Below are 18,444 nucleotides of genomic sequence, written 5' to 3' on the forward strand. Positions count from 1 at the left end.
TGTTAAAACAGAAGCTCGGTTTTTTGCTTATAGAGGGAATCGGTGCCACCAAATGAGTCCTGATCCCTGCTCTGTCACGGTCTGCACTGCAGCAGCCTGTACTCCCCGGGGGTGGCAGGTTGGGGGCCAGGCTCTGGCAGTGCTGCGGGGGCAGCGGGCGAGGTGAGGGGGAACATGGTGGCATCTGGCAGCGCCACCCCCGTGCTGCACTCTCGCTTCCTCCTCCAGCAGCAGGGGAGCAGCGGCCGCCGGGATGCCAGAGTCCCACCTTGGCTGGGCTGTTTGGTGAAGGCAGCATCTTCCCCTCAGCAGCGGGGGTCTTGCTTCCCCATCCCTGCGTGTTCCTGGCTGGCTCCCGCTTGGAAAAGCCCAGCACCTTCCCCGCAGCCTCGGTCTTGCCCGTGCATTGGGCTCCCCAGGCTGAGAGGTGCCCTTGTCACCCGGGTTCGCCTCCGTCCCAGAGTAACTGCCCTGCAGCTCTTGCCTGGCCTTGAGCCGGGCTACGAGGACACAGCAGGTGCCTGCAGGGTCCTGCCGCAGCAGGGAAGGGGGGTGCAGCCCCTGTGCCTGGCTCCCCTGGGGGGGCGGCTGGCTTGGCAGCTGCTGTGGCTGCGCGCTGCAGCACAGGAAGCGGTGGAGGAAAGCAGAAGTGCTGGGGGAGATTTTGGGTTGAACCCTCGTTTCCTCTGCGCGTTGGAGCTGCTGGGGCTCAGGCCGGACTGTACCCAGCGTGAGCGCCCTGTCCGTGCCGTGCCTGCCCTCCCCTCGCCACCCCCCAGCGCCTCCAGACCCCAAATCCAGCAGCAGGTGAGCAGAGGGGGCACCTGAGCCCCTGCCCTCTGTCTCGGAGCTCCCCTGCTCGGGTGAGCGTCACCCAGCCGCCATGGACGGCTTGGTCCTGGGGACAAGCTCCCATCAGGGGTGGGTTGGTGGGGAAGGACCTGAGGGGAGGAGCAGGGAGCCAGTCCCTGGGTGCTGCCCCCATCCAGGGCGATTCGTGCCACCCTCCTCTTGCTGCTGAAGCCTTTGCCAGGGTTAGGGGGAGCTGAGGCAGGTCCCAACCGCAGGACCCCCATGTACCCTCCCCTAACCCCCACTTCAGGCCCCTCTTGGCCCAGTGGGGCTTGTGCTGGCTCCGGAGCCACCACCCAGAGACCTGGTGATGACAAGGGGGCTGCTGCTGTCCCACTGGGGTCTCTGCCAGAAGGACAGAGGCCCCCGAGCTTAGTCCTCCATGATGGGCCCTGTTCTCTGTGTCCCTTGAAGGGATGGGGAAGGTGACAGGGGACATCCCCCCTTGCCAGTTCCTTGGACCCCATTCCGTGAAGGTCCCTGTCCTGGGGCCGGACTAACACAGCTCTGGCTCCTCGCACGAGGGCGGGGGGTGAGCAGGGTCCCCTGTGCTGCTGCCACGGCTCATCCTCCAGGCGTGGAGGGGGAACTCGTGGCTTTCCCAGCCGGCTGCCAGCAGCCAGACCCGGCAGCGCCGCCGGGCCAGTTCCCAGCCCCTCGCTGGGGAGGCCAAAACCCTCTGGGGCTCCCATGGAGAGGTGAACTGGTGCCAGGAGCTCATGTGGGTGCTCTCCCCCCTGAGCCACCCTGCGCAGTGCCCGGCAGCGTCCGGGGGGGCAATAGGCATCTGTCACCCCATCGCCCACTGGTGACTCGTCCCTTGGGCATCCCCAGGCAGGTGGTGGCGGGTCTGCAAGGGGATGGGGGACTGGAGCATGCCCATCGGCTCGCTGGGCGAGGAGGTGGTGGCCCGACTCTGCGAGCTCCTGGATAATGCCAGCCGGGGCTGGCGCAAGCTGGCTGAAGTGGCCGGGGCAGAGAAACGCTTCAAGTGCAGGTAGGGGTGGGGGGGCACATCGCCGGGGGTCTGCCCCCAACTGGGTGATGCAACACACATGGGCACAGCCCTGCTGTGGGCTGAGCAAGAGGCACGTGGGTCTCCAGCCACCCCGTTAGCCTGGGCTGGGGGCTGCCGAGTCTCCTGGCAGGTGTCCCCATCCTGCCCAGGAGGGAGGTGGGCTGCGGTGCTGAGCACCATGGGTGTCTTGCAGTATGGAGGAGCTGGAGATGTGCTCGCTGAAGGTGTTGGAGCCCCGCGGCAGCCCCACGCAGTGCCTCCTGCAGCTCCTGGCCGAGCGTGAGTGCACCCTCAAGTACCTGCTGGGCTGCCTGGAGAAGATGGGGCACACGCAGGCCTGCCAGGTCCTCAGCAGCGCCGGTAGGGACAGGCAGCAGGGTCCCATGGGACATAGAGGGGGCACTGGGGGACAGGGCTCAGCAGGAGGAGTACAGGGGGAGATGAGAAGCAGCTCTTCCTGCTGGTGGTCTTGCTCTGGGCAGCGGGTCCCTGGGCAGGGTAGGGTGGGATGGGATGGGATGGGATGGGATGGGATGGGATGGGATGGGATGGGATGGGATGTGTGCATGTGATAGGGTGATATAGGATGGGATGCGATGGGATGGGATGGGGGGGCAAGCAGTGGGATGTGGGGGGACAGGCTGTGATGGGACCTGATGGGATGTGACGGGACAGGTTGGACAGGTTGTGAGGGGACAAGAAGGGATGGGATGGAACAGTGTGGAGTGGGATGGGACAGGGTATGATGGGACAAGGGGGGATGGGATGGGGTGCTGCAGGGTGGAATACGATGAGATGGAGGTGGGTGGGATGGCACTGTATGGGACAAGGTAGGGTGGGAGGGGTGGGATGGGATCGGAGAGGACAGGCTGTTGTGGGTGGGCGTGGGACATGGTCGGACAGGACAGGGTGGGATGGGATGTGATGGGTCGGTGTGAGACAGGGGTCTCAGCCAGCCCAGGCTGGTCCTTCCTCTCCCACAGTCCAGAGCATGATCCGCATCACAGTGCAGCCAGAGTTGCAGGTGGTGACGGAGGGGACGCGCCTGTCCCTGACCTGCTGGGCGACCGGCCCGCCGGGGCTGGTGTACCAGTGGTTCTGCGGGAGGCAGGAGGTGAGATCCGGCTGCACCATCAAGCTAAGCCCCCAGACCCTGTCCACAGCGAGGGCACCTGGCCAGCTGGGAAGGATCCTCCTGTCTCCTTGGCCCCCTCCTGTCTCACAGGTGCCTGGAGCCACGGCGCCGGAGCTGGTGATCGACACAGCCGCCGCGCCGGGCCAGCCCCGGTGGTACATCTGCCGTGTGAACTGCGGGGCCACCTTCGCCTTCTCCAGGTGGACCCATGTCCAGATGCAGAAGAGCAGCAGCCCCAGTTCAGGTGGGTCCTGAGGTCTGTGTCCCCAGGCTGGCACCCATGGGGGGGGCACCGCTCGCCTCCTTGGAACCAGGGTAGCTCCTGGGGGGCTCCGCTTGCCCCAGTAAGACCAGGGTGGCTCTTCAGGCCATCACCCGTCTTGTTGCGCCCTGGCTCAGCTGTCTCTGGGCTTGCTGGGGTGACGGTGCCGATGGAGGAGCCGAATGCCGTGCCTTAGGCATGCCCACCGGCTTGTGCCACCCGTGGGTGCCAGGACCCCTGGGCGAGGGGGCTGGGAGCAGCTTCACAGAGCCCTGCCGTGGCTGGATGCCAAACGTGCTGCCCCATCCACTCCCCAGCCAGCGGTTACTGCCCAACCATGGCAGGGCTGCAGATCCTGCGGCAACCACGGCCGTGTCACCTGGCTGAGGGGGACACGCTGGTGCTGGAGTGCAGAGCCATCGGCAACCCCCCGCCCCAGTACCAGTGGTTCAGGAACCGGCGCCCCGTGGAGGGTGCGCAGGCACCCCAGCTCCAGGTATGGTGGGACCCCTGGCACGGCGTGGCATGGCACGGCATAGCACAGCACGGTGCAGTGTGGCACGGCACAGCACAGCACGGTGCAGCGTGGCACAGCATAGCACAGCATGGTGCGGCATGGCACGGCACAGCGTGGCATGGTGCAGCATGGCATGGTGCAGCACAGCATGGCACAGCGTGGCATGGCGCAGCACGCCATGGCGCAGCATGGCACGGCTCGCTGCCCCAGCTGCCTGCTCCATCCCGCTGGCAGGTGAAGCTGGTGACGACGGCCGAGCGGGGCAGCTACTCCTGCCGCGTGTTCAACCTCTTCCACGAGGTGTGGAGCCAAGAAGTGGACGTGGAGATCGGTGAGGGCTCCGGACAAACCTCTGCAGCCACCACCCTGCTGGGGTGTCCTGGCTCTGCTCTGCTCCTCTGGAAAGCCCTTCTGTGGCTGCCTGGGGTCTGGGGGGGCTCCAGCCCGTGCCAGGAGGTGCTGCCACACCTGAGGCTCCCTGACCCCCCCTTTTGCTGCAGGCCCACGGCTCTTTGCCTCTGGAGGCTCCTGGCAGGAGGGGGATGGAGGTAGGTGGGGGCAGAGCGGGCAGGTCCCCAGGCACTGCAGGGCCATGGCACAGTGTTTCTCTCTTTCCAGGCTCCCTGGAGCACGGCAGCCCCGGCCAGCTATATGGTAAGAGCCTGCCCGGGAGGGGTCCGGTGGCCCTGTGGGCCTGTGGCTGTCCCCAGTGCCACTACTGTCACCCCATGAGGCTCCACTCAGCCAGGGAGCAGCATACTGGGGAGAGCACACCACTGAGGCAGGGCAACCTGGTACCCAGGGACAGTGACACTGGCCACAACCGGGTGTCACCTCTGTGGGCTGAAGGTAGCTGGGACAAGCAGGAGCATCCCGCTCCGGCCCCAGCACCCACCTGCCTCTCCCGTCCTGGCAGCCACCGACAAAGTGGCGCTGCTGATCGGCAACATGCACTACCTGCACCACAAGCAGCTGAAGGCACCCATGGTGGACGTGCACGCCCTCGGCGCCCTCCTCCGCCAGCTCGACTTCAAGGTGGTCTCGCTGCTGGATCTGTGCAAGGCAGAGATGCAGATGGCTGTCAACGAGTTCCTCCTCCTCCTCGACAAGGGTGTCTACGGTGCGGTGGCACCCACCGGGGTGGCTCCAGCTGGGGGGCACCAGGTGGTTTTGCGCCGGTGGGGTCTTGGGGTGCAGCCGGGTGAGAAGTGGGCGCAGCAGGTCAAGGGATGTCACCTGCTTTCCACCTCTCCCGGCAGGTTTGCTCTACTATGCTGGGCATGGCTATGAAAATTTTGGCAACAGCTTCATGGTGCCCATTGATGCGCCCAGCTCCTACACCTCGGCCCACTGCCTGTGCGTGCAGCGGGTGCTGCGGAGCATGCAGCAGCGCCACACCGGCCTCAACATCTTCCTGCTCGACATGTGCCGCAAGAGGTGACCAGCCCCCGCCACCAACCTGGGGACAAGCTGCCACAGTGGCAGGTCCCGGCACAGGGGTGCATGTGGGTGCTGGTTCCCGGGGGAGAGCAGTGAGGTGTCCCCGTGGCCCCATCCAAACCCGCTGGTTTAGTCTGGATGCCCCAAAGCCTTGCTGCCCCAGCTGGGACGGCAAGCACCACGATGGGTGGGCAGAGGGGCACGGGGCAGCCCCCGGGATCTGGGGTGCCTTGGGGTGGGATTTAGGAGGTGGTGGGTCCTGGCTCTGCCCAGCAGCACTTCTTTTGTAGGAACCTCAACGACGACATCATCCCGCAGGTCGGGGCGCTGCAGGTCACGGCAAACATCGTCTTCGGCTATGCCACGTGGGTCCCCTCCCCACCACCCCCCGGCACGTGCAGCGGGGCTAGGTGTCCCCCCTGGCTCAGAGCGGGGGGGCTCAGCCCCCTGCCAGGGCTCAGCCCTGTTTGCACCCCTGAGTCTTTCCCCCCACTGCATATGGGCAGCATCACTCCCTCCAGGCAATGCTGGAGTTGGTGGGCATCAGCCCCCAGTTCCTTACAGGGCAGGGGGATGCCCATGGCACTGCTTGGCTTCAGGAAGCACCCGACAGGATCAAGCCCTGTGGCTCCTCCGATGCACAGGGAGTTGAGCTGGTGATGCTTTCCGTATCCAGGATCCTGCTGTGGTTCCCACTTCTGCCCAGCACAGTGGCTGGATGGATCAATGGAAGCGAGTAGAGCCGTGGGTGCCCGGCTCTGGCTTCCCCAGGATTGTCACCCCACGGGGGGCTGGTTCCTGGGGGAGTGATGGAGCCCACGACAGAGGCGACCGCTGCCCTGTCCCCACAGGTGCGCAGATGCCGAAGCCTACGAGCTGAGCCAGGGCGAGCTCTCCAATGGCATTTTCGTCACCTTCCTCAAGCGCTGGTTGATGGAGGACGAGAAGATCACTGTGCTGCTGGACAAGGTGGCTGAAGGTGAGTGGGGAGTGGCAGGGGACAGCAAGCCCCTCGGTAGCCCCTGCTGACCCCCCGCTGTGCCCCTGCAGACATGGGCACGCTGGAGATCACGCGGGGCCGGCAGGCGCTGGAGCTCCGCAGCAACCTCTCGGAGAGACGAGCTCTGACGGACCCCATCTGTCCCCCGGGCCAGGATGAGTCCTCCGCTAGGAACCTGCAGTGGGCCAAGGCTCACGGTGAGTGGTGGCCACCCCATGCGGAGCTGGCCCCTGGGGTGGGGATGGCACCGAGTCGCAGGGAGCAGCAGCAGGCAGCACCTGCCGGGTATCTCCCACCCTGGAGGGTGGAAACCACTGGCACAGAGCCACTAGCCCAGGTGGAGCAGTGTCCCCACTGTCGGGTGACCACCGTGGTCACCTCACCTGCTGGTGCAGCACCCTGAGCCCCTGCCGGTGCCAGCCCTGCGCTCCCTGTCCCCTCCCCAGAGCTGCCAGAGAGCCGCCACCTCCGCTTTGACTGCGGCGTCACCGTCCAGCTGGGCTTCGCCGCCGAGTTCTCCAACATCATGATCATCTACACCCGCGTGGTGGCCGCCCCCGAGGACATCGCCAAGTGCGAGGCCAAGCTCACCGACATACCCGAGGTGGGAGTGGGTTGCCAAAGCCCACACCAGGGTGATGCTGGGGAATGGGGGGGGTGTCCCTGGGGGTTTCCACGGCTGGATGCCATCTGTGGCAGGAGCTGGATGTGGACCTGAAGTGCATCAACAAGGAGAGCCCGGAGGAGGTGGGCAGCCCGCTGGCGCCCACCTGGAGCCTCGGCTGCCCCTCCTGCTGCCTCTACAGCCGGCTCTGCGGCTTGCAGAAACTGCGGGTAAGAGCCGCAGCAGGTGGGGAGCAGTGCTGGGAGCTCAGCACGGCCGCAGCCATGGTGCGGGACAGGTACCCACCCTGCCGGTGCCCCCGCAGCAGGAGCTGGCCTTCACCGTCTGCCTGCAGTACCGCTACCGTGGCATGGAGGACTTCGTGGAGGAGAGGCGGACGGTGAGCGTGGGGAAACCGCTCATCGCCAAGCTCAACCTGTGGCTGGTGGCTTCCCCGGCATCGCCCGGCAGCCCCCTCTCCACCTCTCCCCCCGAGAGCTGGGGGGCGGCGGGGAGCTCCTGGGTCAACACCCCCGAGGAGAACCTGAGCCCTGATGTCCCCGGATCCCATGCGCTGTAGCGGGACAGCGCAGCCCCCTTGTCACCGCAGTCCCCTGGGGCCACGTCTGTCCTGCTGGGGGGGCTGGGGGGCTGGAGGGGCAGAGGTGAGGTGGGTGGAGGTGGGCGCCGGGAGGGGGTGAGCCCCATCCTGGCTTGTGCCAGGGGGTGTGGGGCTCGCTGCACGGCACGGCTGGGACCCCTGGGGCGGAGGGCTGCAGTCAGTGTCAGCCCCACGTCCCCTGGCACAGCAGCCCCAGCCCCACGTGCCGGACCACAGCCCCGCAGCCCACGAGCAGAGCGGCCAGACCCCACGGCTCGGCTGGTGCGAGGCGTCACGCCGGGGCAGGGTTGGGTTCATTCAGGCCTAGGAGAAATAGAGAGAAATAAGCAGATTAGGGGGCAAATCCCATGGGAGGGGATTAGAGGTGGTGGGAGTGGGAGGGCTCCTGCTCTGCCACGAGGGGCTGGGAGAAAATCCTGGTGCCCCCAGTGCTCCCAGTGGCACCCAATCCTCCCAGTGCAACCCTGGGTGCAGGACTGTGCCGGTCTTGTCCAAGCAGCGAGCACTTTCAGGACAGGATTGGGATCTAGGGGGGAAAAAAATGCCGATTTGCTTGGATTTTTTTCCCAAATATGGCCCCATGTGCTGGCGGCCACAAATGATGTGGGGCGCACTCCATTGAGTCTCAGCCGGGGAAAGCACCAATAAAGAGGGAAGGGCAGGTGGCTCGGTGCTGCTGTGGCTTTCCTGCCCTGAAATGGCTTTTTTTTGGCCAGAAATACTGCCTGTTTCTGCACCAAGCACAGCACAGCATCAGGGCGCCCATGGGAGGGAAGGGGCAAACACCCCCCTCCTGTGAGGGTACCCTGACATCCCCTGCCACCAAGCCTTGGGGTGCACCAGGGCCCCCCCTGCAAATTAGCTCATTTAAATAATTTGCATAACTCCCCAGCTCCAGGGACCCAAGGAGATGCGTCCTCATCCCAGGGCCTCTCAGTGCCTTGGCTTTCGGGTGGCGGTTGCGAGGCTGGGGGGGCAGCACCCTCGCCCCAATTAGGCTCCAATCAAACAGGTCAGGGGGTGCCGAGCCTCCCGCTCCCCACGCCAGCCGGCCTTTGTTGGCGCTCGGGAGGCCGAGGGGTGCCCCGGGCTGGCGCCAGCCTTGGCAATTATGTCATGTGAAAAGCGCAGCCCCCATTGAGCGCGTCCCTTCCCCTGGATCAAACCCCATTACTTCCGCGGCCGTTGCTTCATTATCTCTCTGCCGGAGCACGCCGCTGCCGGGGCCGCTTCACCTCAGCCCTGGCCCATTAGCCGGGCTGGGGAGCTGGGGGACCATCGATTATGCGTTTAATGGGTTGTTAAAGGTTTAATTGTCACTAACGAAGCAGATGAGCAGCAGCAGCCAGGGGACAGGGGACGAGGAGAAGGGTCTCGCTGGGGTCAGTGCCTCTCCTGGCCCGGTGGCATCCCGGCCGGTCCCGCCAGCCCCTGGGGCTGTGGGGTTGGCAGAGTCCAGCCCCACGGCTGTTGCATTGGGGTGAGACCCCCGGGGTGGGGGGCTGTGGCCAGGGGTGCTGGTGCTGAGTGCAGCCTGGCCCATGCAGGGACACGGTGGGGATAGGGCTGCCCCAGCAAAGCTCTGGTGTGTGGTGGCCATCGGCTCTGAGGTGGGAAGATTTTCTGGGGAAACAGAAACAGGACAGTGCTCGCCTTGCTCCCCTGGGGACCTGGGGAACACCAGGACACCCCAGGGACCCGGGGAACACCAGGACACCCTAGGGACCTGCGGCCACCAGGACACCCCAGGGACCCAGGGCACTTGCTCGCCCAGGGCTTCTTGCTGTCCTGGCCGTGCTTTAGCCCCTCAAGCCACCATGAGCTCAGCCATCTCCACCAGGGCTGTGCTGGCCCTCACCACCACTGTGAGGGTGCTGGTGACGCTGGCTGCGCCCTGAGCCCCGGCAGGCAGCGGACAGGGTCCCCCAGGGCTGCAGAGCCACGCTGGGGAACCCTGGGGATGTGGCACCTTGTCACCACCACCCTGCTCCCACCTAGCAGGAGCCGCTGGCAAGGGGTAACTGGAGCTTCGGCACTCACTGCCCCCTGCCATGAGGACCCCAGGGCTCCCAGCCAGCCCCCTCCTCTTGCCAGCCCCAGCCGGGGGCCATGGGGGTCCTGCTGCCGCCCACCCTCCCGCCAGCACAATTACAGCAGCTCTGTGCCACCAACATGTGGCCAGGCGGGCACTGCTGGGGACCAATTAGGGCAGGTGGGCAGCAGGCGCAGCCCCCGGGGGACGGCCGAGCAGATGCCCCTTGATGAGCCGCCGAGGCCAATCTGTGGCACAAGGCTGGTCCCAGCCCGCAGCCGGGGTCACCGGTGCCTGGCCCCAGCACCAGCCCGAGGGAGCAGGATGGGAGGGTGCCCGGGGACGATGCTCCTGCATCCCCCAGAAAGCTCCTTCCCGGCAGCACACTAACGAGCAGCACCGCTAATGAGCGGCACAGCGGGCAGGGTCCCGACTCCAGCATGCGGCATCCGTTCAGCTTATCTCTTTACTCACGATACAACCGTCTTCTCCGTGCCAGCGCACCAACCGGCACAACCGGCACCGGACCTTGACGTGGCTAAAATATCCCCCCAAATACTCCCTATGAAACTAGAGCTTTTCTGTTCTGTTTTGTTTAAATCTGCAGCATTAAAAAAAAAAAAAATTAATAATAATGGGGAGGGGAAGGGGTGTGGGAAAGGAGGTGTCCAGCCAGGGGCAGTGGGTGGCCTGGTGGGATGCCTGAGTCTCGGCCAGACCCTCAGCCACGGCCGGTGCCTCGGCAAGGCAGAGTGGCCGTGGGTGGCTGTTGGGGTGCTCCCCCCGGTGGGGTCCCGCCAGCACCCCGTCTCGCTCCCCTGCCACCCACGGTGCTGGCACGGTGAGGGGGAGATGCAGGGCTGGCACAGTGGGGGGGGAGATGCAGCTGGGCATCCCTGCCCTGCGCTGCCTTTGGTCCTGCTGAGCATCCCACCGTCACCCCCCTCGCCCACCCTGGGACGGCGCCGGGGCAGGAGCCGGGGTCCGGCAGGGCTGGAGGGGAGCGTTCATCAAATGGGCTGCCAGGTCTTGTCAATGGTCTGAATGTGCTCCTTGGCTTTCATGCGGAGCGAGGCGATGCTGGAGCTCCTCTGGTCCACCTCCTCCAACGGGTACTTGTCCACAAAGGTGGTCCCGCACTGGTAGGGCGCAGGGGCCATGGGCTGCATGCCCTGGGCCATCGGCGGGGGGGTGTTGAGGAAGGAGTGCCCACCATAGGGGGGCTGCAGGGCCTGGGGGGCTCCCATGAAGCCGGGGATGCTGTGGACTGTGGTGGCGCTGGAGATGGGGGACGTCAGCCATGGGTCAAGCGGGAGGGAGTTGCTCATGGGCCCCACGTTGGGGGTCATGGGAGGCCGGTTGAAGGAGAGCACGGGGGTGTCGTGGAGCTTCATGGAGCTGGCCTCCATCTTCTCCTGACGCCTCCACTTGGCTCGTCGGTTCTGGAACCAGACCTGCGAGGTGAGAGCCAGGGTGAGGCCCGCTGTGCCCAGTCAGTCCCTTGCAGCGTGCCCCACCTGCCCTGCCCCATGCGGGGTGCCCCACGTGGGGTACCCTACCCGCTGTGCCCCACACACAGTGCTCCACCGGCGTGTCCCATATGGGGCATCCCGTGACGTGGGGGGTGCTCCATGCGTTGGGTCCCACAGGGGGTGCCCCCCAGGGCTCCAGCAATCCCCCGCATGCTGCACCTCTGCCCAACCTCCCCCACAGACCCCAGAGCATGAGGGCATCTCCCAGGTGTGGAAAGCGAGAGGTGTCACCGTGCGGCCCCTGCCATTGCTGCTCCATGGGACCATGCGCCTCAGCCCCATGAACACCCATACAGTGCCCAGGATGACGTTACCTGGCCCTCAAAAGCCCCTCTGTAAAAGTTTTTAGCAGCCAAACTTCCTTGGTTGCACCATAACCCAGCAGGAATGAGAGGGATGGGTGAGGTGAGGCCGGTGGTGACATCCCACCCTGCAGGAGATGCTCCTTAGAGTGCTGGTCCCCTCGTCCCCAGAGCCACCAGCAGCACAGGGCACCGGCCGTCTGCTGCGTGATGCAAATGGGCGGTGAAGGGGGTCTCTCCCATGGAGTCACTGGTAGCCACTGGGCTATAGTGGTGCAAACATCACGTCCAAAGATGGGCAACCAAGCTGGAGCACAAGTGCTAGGAGGAGCGGCTGGGGGGTTCAGCCTGGAGAAAAGGAGGCTCAGGGGGGACCTGATTGCTCTCTGCGACCCCCTGGCAGGGGGCTGGAGGCAGGTGGGGCACGGTCTCTTCTCCCAAGTCACAAGCGATAGGACTAGAGGAAATGGCCTCACATTGCACCAGGGGAAGCTGAGATGGGATAGCAGGAAAAATTTATTCACTGCAAAGGATGTCCAGCACTGGAACAGGCTGCCCTGGGAAAGTGGTGGAGTCTCCATCCCTGGAGGGGTTTGGTTTAGAAGACGTGTAGATGTGGCACCTGGGGACATGGCTCAGTGGTGGGCTTGGCAGGGCTGGGTTAACAGTTGGACTTTGAGACCTTAAAGGTCTTTTCCAACCTAAATGATTCTGTGAGAGCTCAGCAGCGGTGTCCCTGTGGTCCAGACCTCGCCACAGCAAGGCTGCATTGTCCTGGACTGGGGCTGAGGCCTGGGAAACTCGGTTCATTTGTAAGGGGATTACTGCTCTGCTTTGCAGTGGCTTTGTCACTTCTTCAACTCCTTGACCCCTTCCGTCTCCCCGAGCTCACCCCATCAGTCCCAGGGTGGGTGGGGAGCAGACCAGGGGGACTCTGGGCTCTTCCCCAGGCTGTGCATCCCACCCACCCACCCCATTCCCTCCAGAACCTTCTGCAGCCCAGGGGGCAAAACCTGCCTAGCCTCACCCCAGAACCGCCCTGTTCCAACCAGCCTAAAACCCCCAAATCCGTGAGGATCTTGTGTTTTCTCAGCACTGAAGACCTGGGAGTGGTCATGAGTGGCTGAGGTTTGGCTGCTTTCCTGTGGGATCACCTGGAGGGATGGGAGCAGATGCCACCGGGGGGGCGGGGGGTGGAAATCTCTCTTAAAAACCATCTCTGTGCCCAAACTGGCACGTGGGCTGAACTGAGACCTCGTGGAGGAGCAAGGCTCGGCCATTAAACCCCTTCTCTGGTTTTGGCAGGAGCAGCCAGCTCTGCAGAGATGCTGCTCCTGTCTCGAGCAATGGGGAAACTGAGGCACGGAGCACAGCGGCGGCAGTGGAGCTGGGAGCAGAACAAAGCTCTCCAGCGCTGGGGTGGTTCTTCTGCCACCGCCTGGGGGACAGGTCCAGGGTGCTGAGGCCACCAGGCGTCCTCCCTACCTGCACGCGGACCTCCGGCAGGTTGACCTTCATGGCCAGCTCCTCGCGGCTGTAGACGTCGGGGTAGTGGGACTTCTCAAAGGCGCGCTCCAGCTCGTGCAGCTGGTAGGTGGTGAAGGTGGTACGGTTCCTCCGGTGCTTCTTCTTGGGCTGCTCCTCCTCGGCGGCAGCCGGTGGGGTGCCCTCGCCGTCCCCCGGCTTCCGCAGCTCACCCAGGTCCCCCTCACACTTATTCAGGAACATGGTGGTGCCTGTCAGGGTACCGGGGGGCTTAGCCGGGGGGGCGGGGACATCGGAGCTCCCCATGCAACCCCGGGTTGGGGACAGAGGGACAGATGGACAGATGGATGGGAGGATGGGGTGGCCCCAGGAACGGGCTACACAAAGGTCTGATCCTGCCTCCTGCCGCAGTGTTATCCCGGGGCTGTGGCTCCCAGGGAGTGACCCAGGGGCCTGGGGACCCCATCCTTGGCTCCACTGAGATGCCCCCTGGCCAGCGTGCCCCCCTGAAGCTAAAAGTCAAATGTCACCTGAAGTGGAGGATTTAACAGAAGTGCCATCACTGAGAGCCAACCCGACCCCCCCTGCCCTGACATGGAGGGGATCAAGCCTTGGTCGGGTCCCTCCTTCCAGCCCAGCTCCTCTCCTCCAGCCCCTCCCCCCGTGGGCTGGGAATCGGGCCCCGAACCACTGGAGGACCCAATGCTGGTCCCCAAGCATGGCCAGAGTGACCTGGCGCTGTCCCCCAGCTAATCACCTTTTTTCTGCACGATTATAAGCATTTTCAACCCTTGCAATGTTTCATCTTTAAGCTTTTTATCCGGCATCTGAAATCTTCCTGCAGTATTTGCTGGGGATTAAGGGTCCCTTTCTACGGCGAGGAAAACATGGAAATGGGGCAGAAAGACGTAATCCCGGGGCACTTCTGCCAAGGAGAAGGCGCCGCGTCGCCTGGAGCCACCAGCAAACGTTTGGCTAATGCCAATGGGGAGGGAAAGGGAGCGCATGGGGGTCCCGAGGGGGCGGCGTGGGTGCTGGGTGCTGAGGCTGTGTGTGTGGGGTGCCTGTGCCCAGCGAGCACCCAGCGGGCAGCACGGGTGCGAGCAGCGCCTGCAGCCAGCACATGTCTGTCTGCACCCCGGGACGTGTGGGCTGCCTACGCGGGCAGGGTTGGGGGGCTGGGGGTGCGCACGGTGGGGCACCGGAGGGCACGCGTGTGGTGGGCTGAGCGTGGGGTGGAACGAAGTGTGTGCGCAGCGTGGGTGTGCGTGTGCCGGGCAGTTTGTGCCGCGTGCCCACCGCATGCAGCGTGCGCAGCGCGGGTGCAGCGGACAGTGCTCAGGGTGGGGTGTCCGCGTGCTGTGCGCACAGTGTGCGCAGCGCAGTGTCTGCACCCGCGGCATGCAGGGCGCAGGGCGTGCAGCGTGCACACCTCCGGGTGTGTGCAAGGAGTGCAGGGCATGCAGAGCGTGCAGGCACAGCATGACTCCATGCACAGTACCTGTAGGCATGCAGTGCGTGCAGGGTGTGTGTGCAGGGCCTGCAGTGCCTGTGTGTGCAGTGCAGGCGCATGCAGGGCATGCAGCGTGTGCAGTGGGTGTGTGCAGTGTCTGCACAGCGCATGTAGTGCCTGTGTATGCAGTGCAGGTGTGTGCAGGGCATGCAGCACACGCCATGCAGCACCGCACACGCTGCGCATGCAGATGTGCAGTGTCTGTGCTTGCAGCACGTGCAGCATACCCGACGTGCCGTGTGTGCCCATAGTGCCCACGGGTGCTGTGCCTGGCGCCCCTGTGGCACGTGCTGGCTGCGTGGCATGTACAGTGTGGTGGGCGCAGCATGCAGAACGCAGGCAGCGCGTGCACAGGGGCTGTGAATGCAGTGCACAGTGTTTGCAATTTGTGTCGCATGCAGCGTGCGGTGCACGTGCAGCACTGTGCATGCAGCATGTGTGCCGTGTCAGCATGTGTATCACTGGGAGCTGCTGGCCCCCCAGGACGCCCCACGGCCCCTCGCAGGGGGTGCTGTAGCCCTGGGGGGCTGCAGTCTCAGGGTGCCCCAGGGGCAGCCATGAGTGGGAGGAGGGGTGCTGGGTCCTGCACCCTGGGGTGCCCCGAGGCAGGGGTGTGTGTGTGCTGGGGTGGGGGCAGGGACTCCATTATCACCATGCAAGCACCCCAGTGTGTCCTGGGGCTGGGGATATGGGGAGGGGCCGGGGTCCCCCGCTGCCATCCCCCTCTCACTCACCCGCTTCTCATTTGCGCAGCTCCGCACCTGCAAGGAGAGGGGAAAGGGGGTAAGCACCCAGAGCCCCCGCCTGGGGCACCCCCCGACAAGGGTCCCAGCACCCATCAGGGCCCCTCCTGCCCTGTCCAGCCATGTCCTGCGGCCCCACATGGGCCAAGGGGACAATGGGGCAAGGGGGGAGCTGGGGCAATGGGGGTGGGTGTGATGGGCACTGGGGGGGGACAGGGGAGACAGGCCGGGGGGGGGCTGGGGACAAGCTAAGGCAGGCGGGAGGAGAGAAGAGGTGGGGCAACAGTGAGGGGACAGGGACAAGATGTGGTGATGGAGGTCAGGGCCAGGGCTGGGGGCAGCCCCCATCGTCCCCCCTGACCCCGTCTGAAAGCAGAGGAGGCTGAAAACACCGGGAAGGAGAGCGAGCCCCGGTGTGGGAGCGGGAATGAAGCGGAGAACAGCAAAATAAGCACGGCAGAGACAGAGCAACCTGGCAGCACCGACCCTGCGGGGTGGGGGGGTGTGAGGGCTGGGCACCCCCACATCCCCCCGCCCCGCTCTGCCTGGGCCTGGCCAGGGACATGGGTGTCCCTGGGTGTGGAAGGGGGGACACTGGTGGGCTTGGGCTGGGGGACGCCAGCACCGGCAACCCTATAGTGCCCATCCTCCAGGGACTGCCCCTGGGCCCCCTGAGCCTTTGCCACTGGCATTTTGGGAATCCTGCCTGAAAACGGGCAGCGGGGAGCGGGCACGGCAGGGAGAGCCACCTCCCCGCTCCCGTCGGACATTTTCCTGCAGCCGCCGTCATCCCGGCAACAAATTTTGGCTTTAAGCCCTTAAGCTTTAAAACTGTGCCGGGAACTGCAAGGACCCCCAGCCTCAGGAGGGGTTTTCCCCCTCCCTATACTCGATGCCCCTCTGCTGGGGGGCTGCAAGCCGGCGGGGAGGGGGCGCCTGTTATTAAAGACACCCGAAACAGCAACCGAAAAATGGCATCGAGCTCTGGTTGAAGTGGGTAAAAAGCAAATGTTTCCCCAGTGCTGGAAAGCAGCAGAGCATCAGCGAGGACCAGTGGCCTCCGCTGGCAGCCCAGGATGCGGGGGGGACAGCCCCAGGGCAGCCCTGGCTTTTGCTGGGTCCCATTTTTTTTGCCGGGTCCCATTTTTTTTGCCTGTGAAAGCCCATCTGGGTGCCAGGATTTGGCCCCCCTGGCTTGGGCTGCCTGGGGCGGGCTGTTCGCAGCGGTGCGAGCATGGGTGGCTCCTGCCCTCTGTCCCCGGGTGCAAATCGATGCGAGTGATGCTGAGGGGTACCCAGCACCCGCTCCCCAGCCCCCAGGGAAGGGTGCTGGCCCCGGCCCCGGCCCCAGGTGCACCCCGGGGACAACCGCCCCCTCTTCCAGCATCTTCCCCCGGCGCTTCCTCCCGAATCGGAATAAAACGGCGTTACCTGCTGGGCCCAACTCGGCTTTTCCAGGAGTATTTAACTTTGCCGGTCCCTCCTGGGAACCAAACAAGCGGCTCAACCTCACCAATCTCGCAGCTTTGGCAGCCAAAGTTGCCTCTAGTCTTCTTATTTGTCACAGAACCACCGCGCTAAGGCTCGGGAGAATCTTTATTTAGTGTTGCAGATGTCACCAAGGCACCGCAGATTGGAAATGAGTCCAAAGGATTAAGACGAGGTTATTAATTGGAGGCCTTCCCCTTTAAGAATGATTGACAGTTACTTTCTGGACAAGTAATTGCTCTAAATGTCCCCCCAGCGCGGGTCCGGGGGGGCGGCGGCGGACAAAGCCCCGAACTGCCTTCCCCACTCAGATTGTCTCCCCACAAAGGCGTCCTGCTGGAGTTTGCCTTGTAATCCCCTCATTACGGGCGAGGAAAAAGAATTAGAAACAGGGGGAGCGGAGAAGAAAGGCCGGGGCGATGGGGGGGAGGGGGGTGGATTTCCTTCTGCTGAAGGGGCTCTGTCCCAGGGATGGGGTCCAGGACAGGCGCCCCAAGCTGTAGTGGGATGGGGCTGCTGTGGTGGTGGGTGTTGACCCCCCCAGCTGGGGATGGCCCCGGCGATGGCCCCGGTGGGGATGGTGAACCCGGTGATGTCCCCGGTGATGGCCCCAGTGAGGATGGTGAGCCCGGGGATGGCCCCGGTAGGGATGGTGAGCCCGGGGATGGCCCCAGTGATGGCCCCGGTGGGGATGGTGAGCCTGGGGAGGGCCCCGGTGGGGGTTGTGAGCCCGGGGATGGCCCCGGTGGGGATGGTGAGCCCGGGGATGGCCCCAGTGATGGCCCCAGTGGGGATGGTGTGCCTGGGGAGGGCCCTGGTGTGGGTGGTGAGCCTGGGGGTGGCCCCGGTGGGGATGGCCCCAGTGATGGCCCCGGTGGGGATGGTGAGCCCAGGGATGGCCCCAGTGGGGGTGGTGAGCCCAGGGATGGCCCCGGTGATGGCCCTGGTGGGGATGGCGAGCCCAGGGATGGCCCCGGTGATGGCCCCAGTGGGGATGGTGAGCCCAATGATGGCCCCGGTGATGGCCCTGGTAGGGATGGTGAGCCTGATGATGGCCCCGGTGGGGAGGGAGAGGCCAGCGATGGCCCCGGTGATGGCATGTGGCCCATGGGCTCCCAGTGATGCTGCCTGCGGAGCCCTGCCCGCCTGGAGAGCAGGGCTGGGGACCAGGTGTGGGGATGGGTGTAGCAGCCAGCAATGGGCACGGGGTGTGAGGGCTGGGTAGAGGGTCTGGGGACCTGCTATGGGGTCTGGGTGTGGGGACCGGGTGGAGGGACCAGCTGCAGGGACCAGGCACCCTGACCAGCCTTGGGGACCTGGTATGGGCACCAGGCATGGGGACTGGGGCAGGGACCAGGCAGGGGACCAGCTGTGGGGACCAGCCAAGGGGAGCAGGCACCGCGTAATGCCCATGGCACTGGCCATGGGGGTAGCTCATGGACATGGGATCGAGCACCTGGACCAAGCATGGGGACGTCCTGTGGGGACCAGCTGCGGGGTCCAGCCATGGGGACCACCCCTGGGGGCTGCCCACGGGCCCTGGCTGTGGGAGTGTGGGGCGGGGGCGGCCGGGCTGGGGGGCACAAACACCGTCCCTCTCCCCCCTGCTCCAACTGCCGCCCCAAGGACCTCGGCCCCGGGGACAACGGGAGCATCATGACGAGGGCCCTGGGGTGCTCTGCGTGGGGCTTGCTCGTGCCACCCGGAGCCCCTGTCCCGCTGGGGTTTTTTTTTGCTCTTTTCTTCCTCTGTTCACTTTTACTTTCTCCCAAAAGCCTCTTCCTGCCACCTGCAAATGCTGCCGCCCCCGGCCACCGTCTTGGCTTCCTCCCACTCCCTTCCTCTCCTCACCACGGTTCCCCTTTCAGATGGCAAATGGCACTGTGGGGCTTTCGGACC

General features: G+C 65.0%; 2 protein-coding genes across 7 annotated transcripts; one reads left to right on the forward strand and one right to left on the reverse strand.

The window, feature by feature from the left end:
• Positions 1-38: 38 nt before the first annotated feature.
• On the forward strand, positions 39-10,057 carry LOC101914767 (mucosa-associated lymphoid tissue lymphoma translocation protein 1-like). 5 transcript variants are annotated; one of them, XM_055805563.1, is made up of 17 exons: positions 39-807; positions 1,687-1,849; positions 2,064-2,230; positions 2,854-2,984; positions 3,096-3,249; positions 3,585-3,763; positions 4,019-4,115; positions 4,285-4,332; positions 4,403-4,438; positions 4,701-4,904; positions 5,044-5,221; positions 5,515-5,589; positions 6,076-6,203; positions 6,275-6,421; positions 6,671-6,828; positions 6,924-7,058; positions 7,157-10,057. In XM_055805563.1, the coding sequence occupies exons 2-17, from the start codon at positions 1,713-1,715 to the stop codon at positions 7,406-7,408; spliced, it is 2,226 nt and encodes a 741-aa protein (XP_055661538.1). In that variant the 5' UTR covers positions 39-807; positions 1,687-1,712; the 3' UTR covers positions 7,409-10,057. The 5 variants fall into 5 exon arrangements, with proteins under 5 accessions (XP_055661538.1, XP_055661539.1, XP_027647362.1 ...); XM_055805564.1 differs by having other exon boundaries at positions 7,184-10,057; XM_027791558.2 differs by having other exon boundaries at positions 626-807; positions 7,154-10,057.
• Positions 10,058-10,176: 119 nt separating this feature from the next.
• On the reverse strand, positions 10,177-18,439 carry RAX2 (retina and anterior neural fold homeobox 2). 2 transcript variants are annotated; one of them, XM_005240797.3, is made up of 4 exons: positions 16,489-17,248; positions 15,049-15,075; positions 12,802-13,052; positions 10,177-10,936 (listed from the first exon to the last, which is right to left on the reverse strand). In XM_005240797.3, exons 3-4 carry the CDS (start codon positions 13,042-13,044, stop codon positions 10,493-10,495), a joined length of 687 nt encoding a protein of 228 aa, XP_005240854.1. In that variant the 5' UTR covers positions 13,045-13,052; positions 15,049-15,075; positions 16,489-17,248; the 3' UTR covers positions 10,177-10,492. The 2 variants fall into 2 exon arrangements, 1 of the variants encoding a protein (XP_005240854.1); XR_008747400.1 differs by lacking the exons at positions 10,177-10,936; positions 12,802-13,052 and having other exon boundaries at positions 15,048-15,075; positions 16,489-18,439.
• Positions 18,440-18,444: the final 5 nt, after the last annotated feature.

Source organism: Falco peregrinus, chromosome 5, assembly GCF_023634155.1.
Source record: "Falco peregrinus isolate bFalPer1 chromosome 5, bFalPer1.pri, whole genome shotgun sequence".
Lineage (NCBI taxonomy): Eukaryota > Metazoa > Chordata > Aves > Falconiformes > Falconidae > Falco > Falco peregrinus.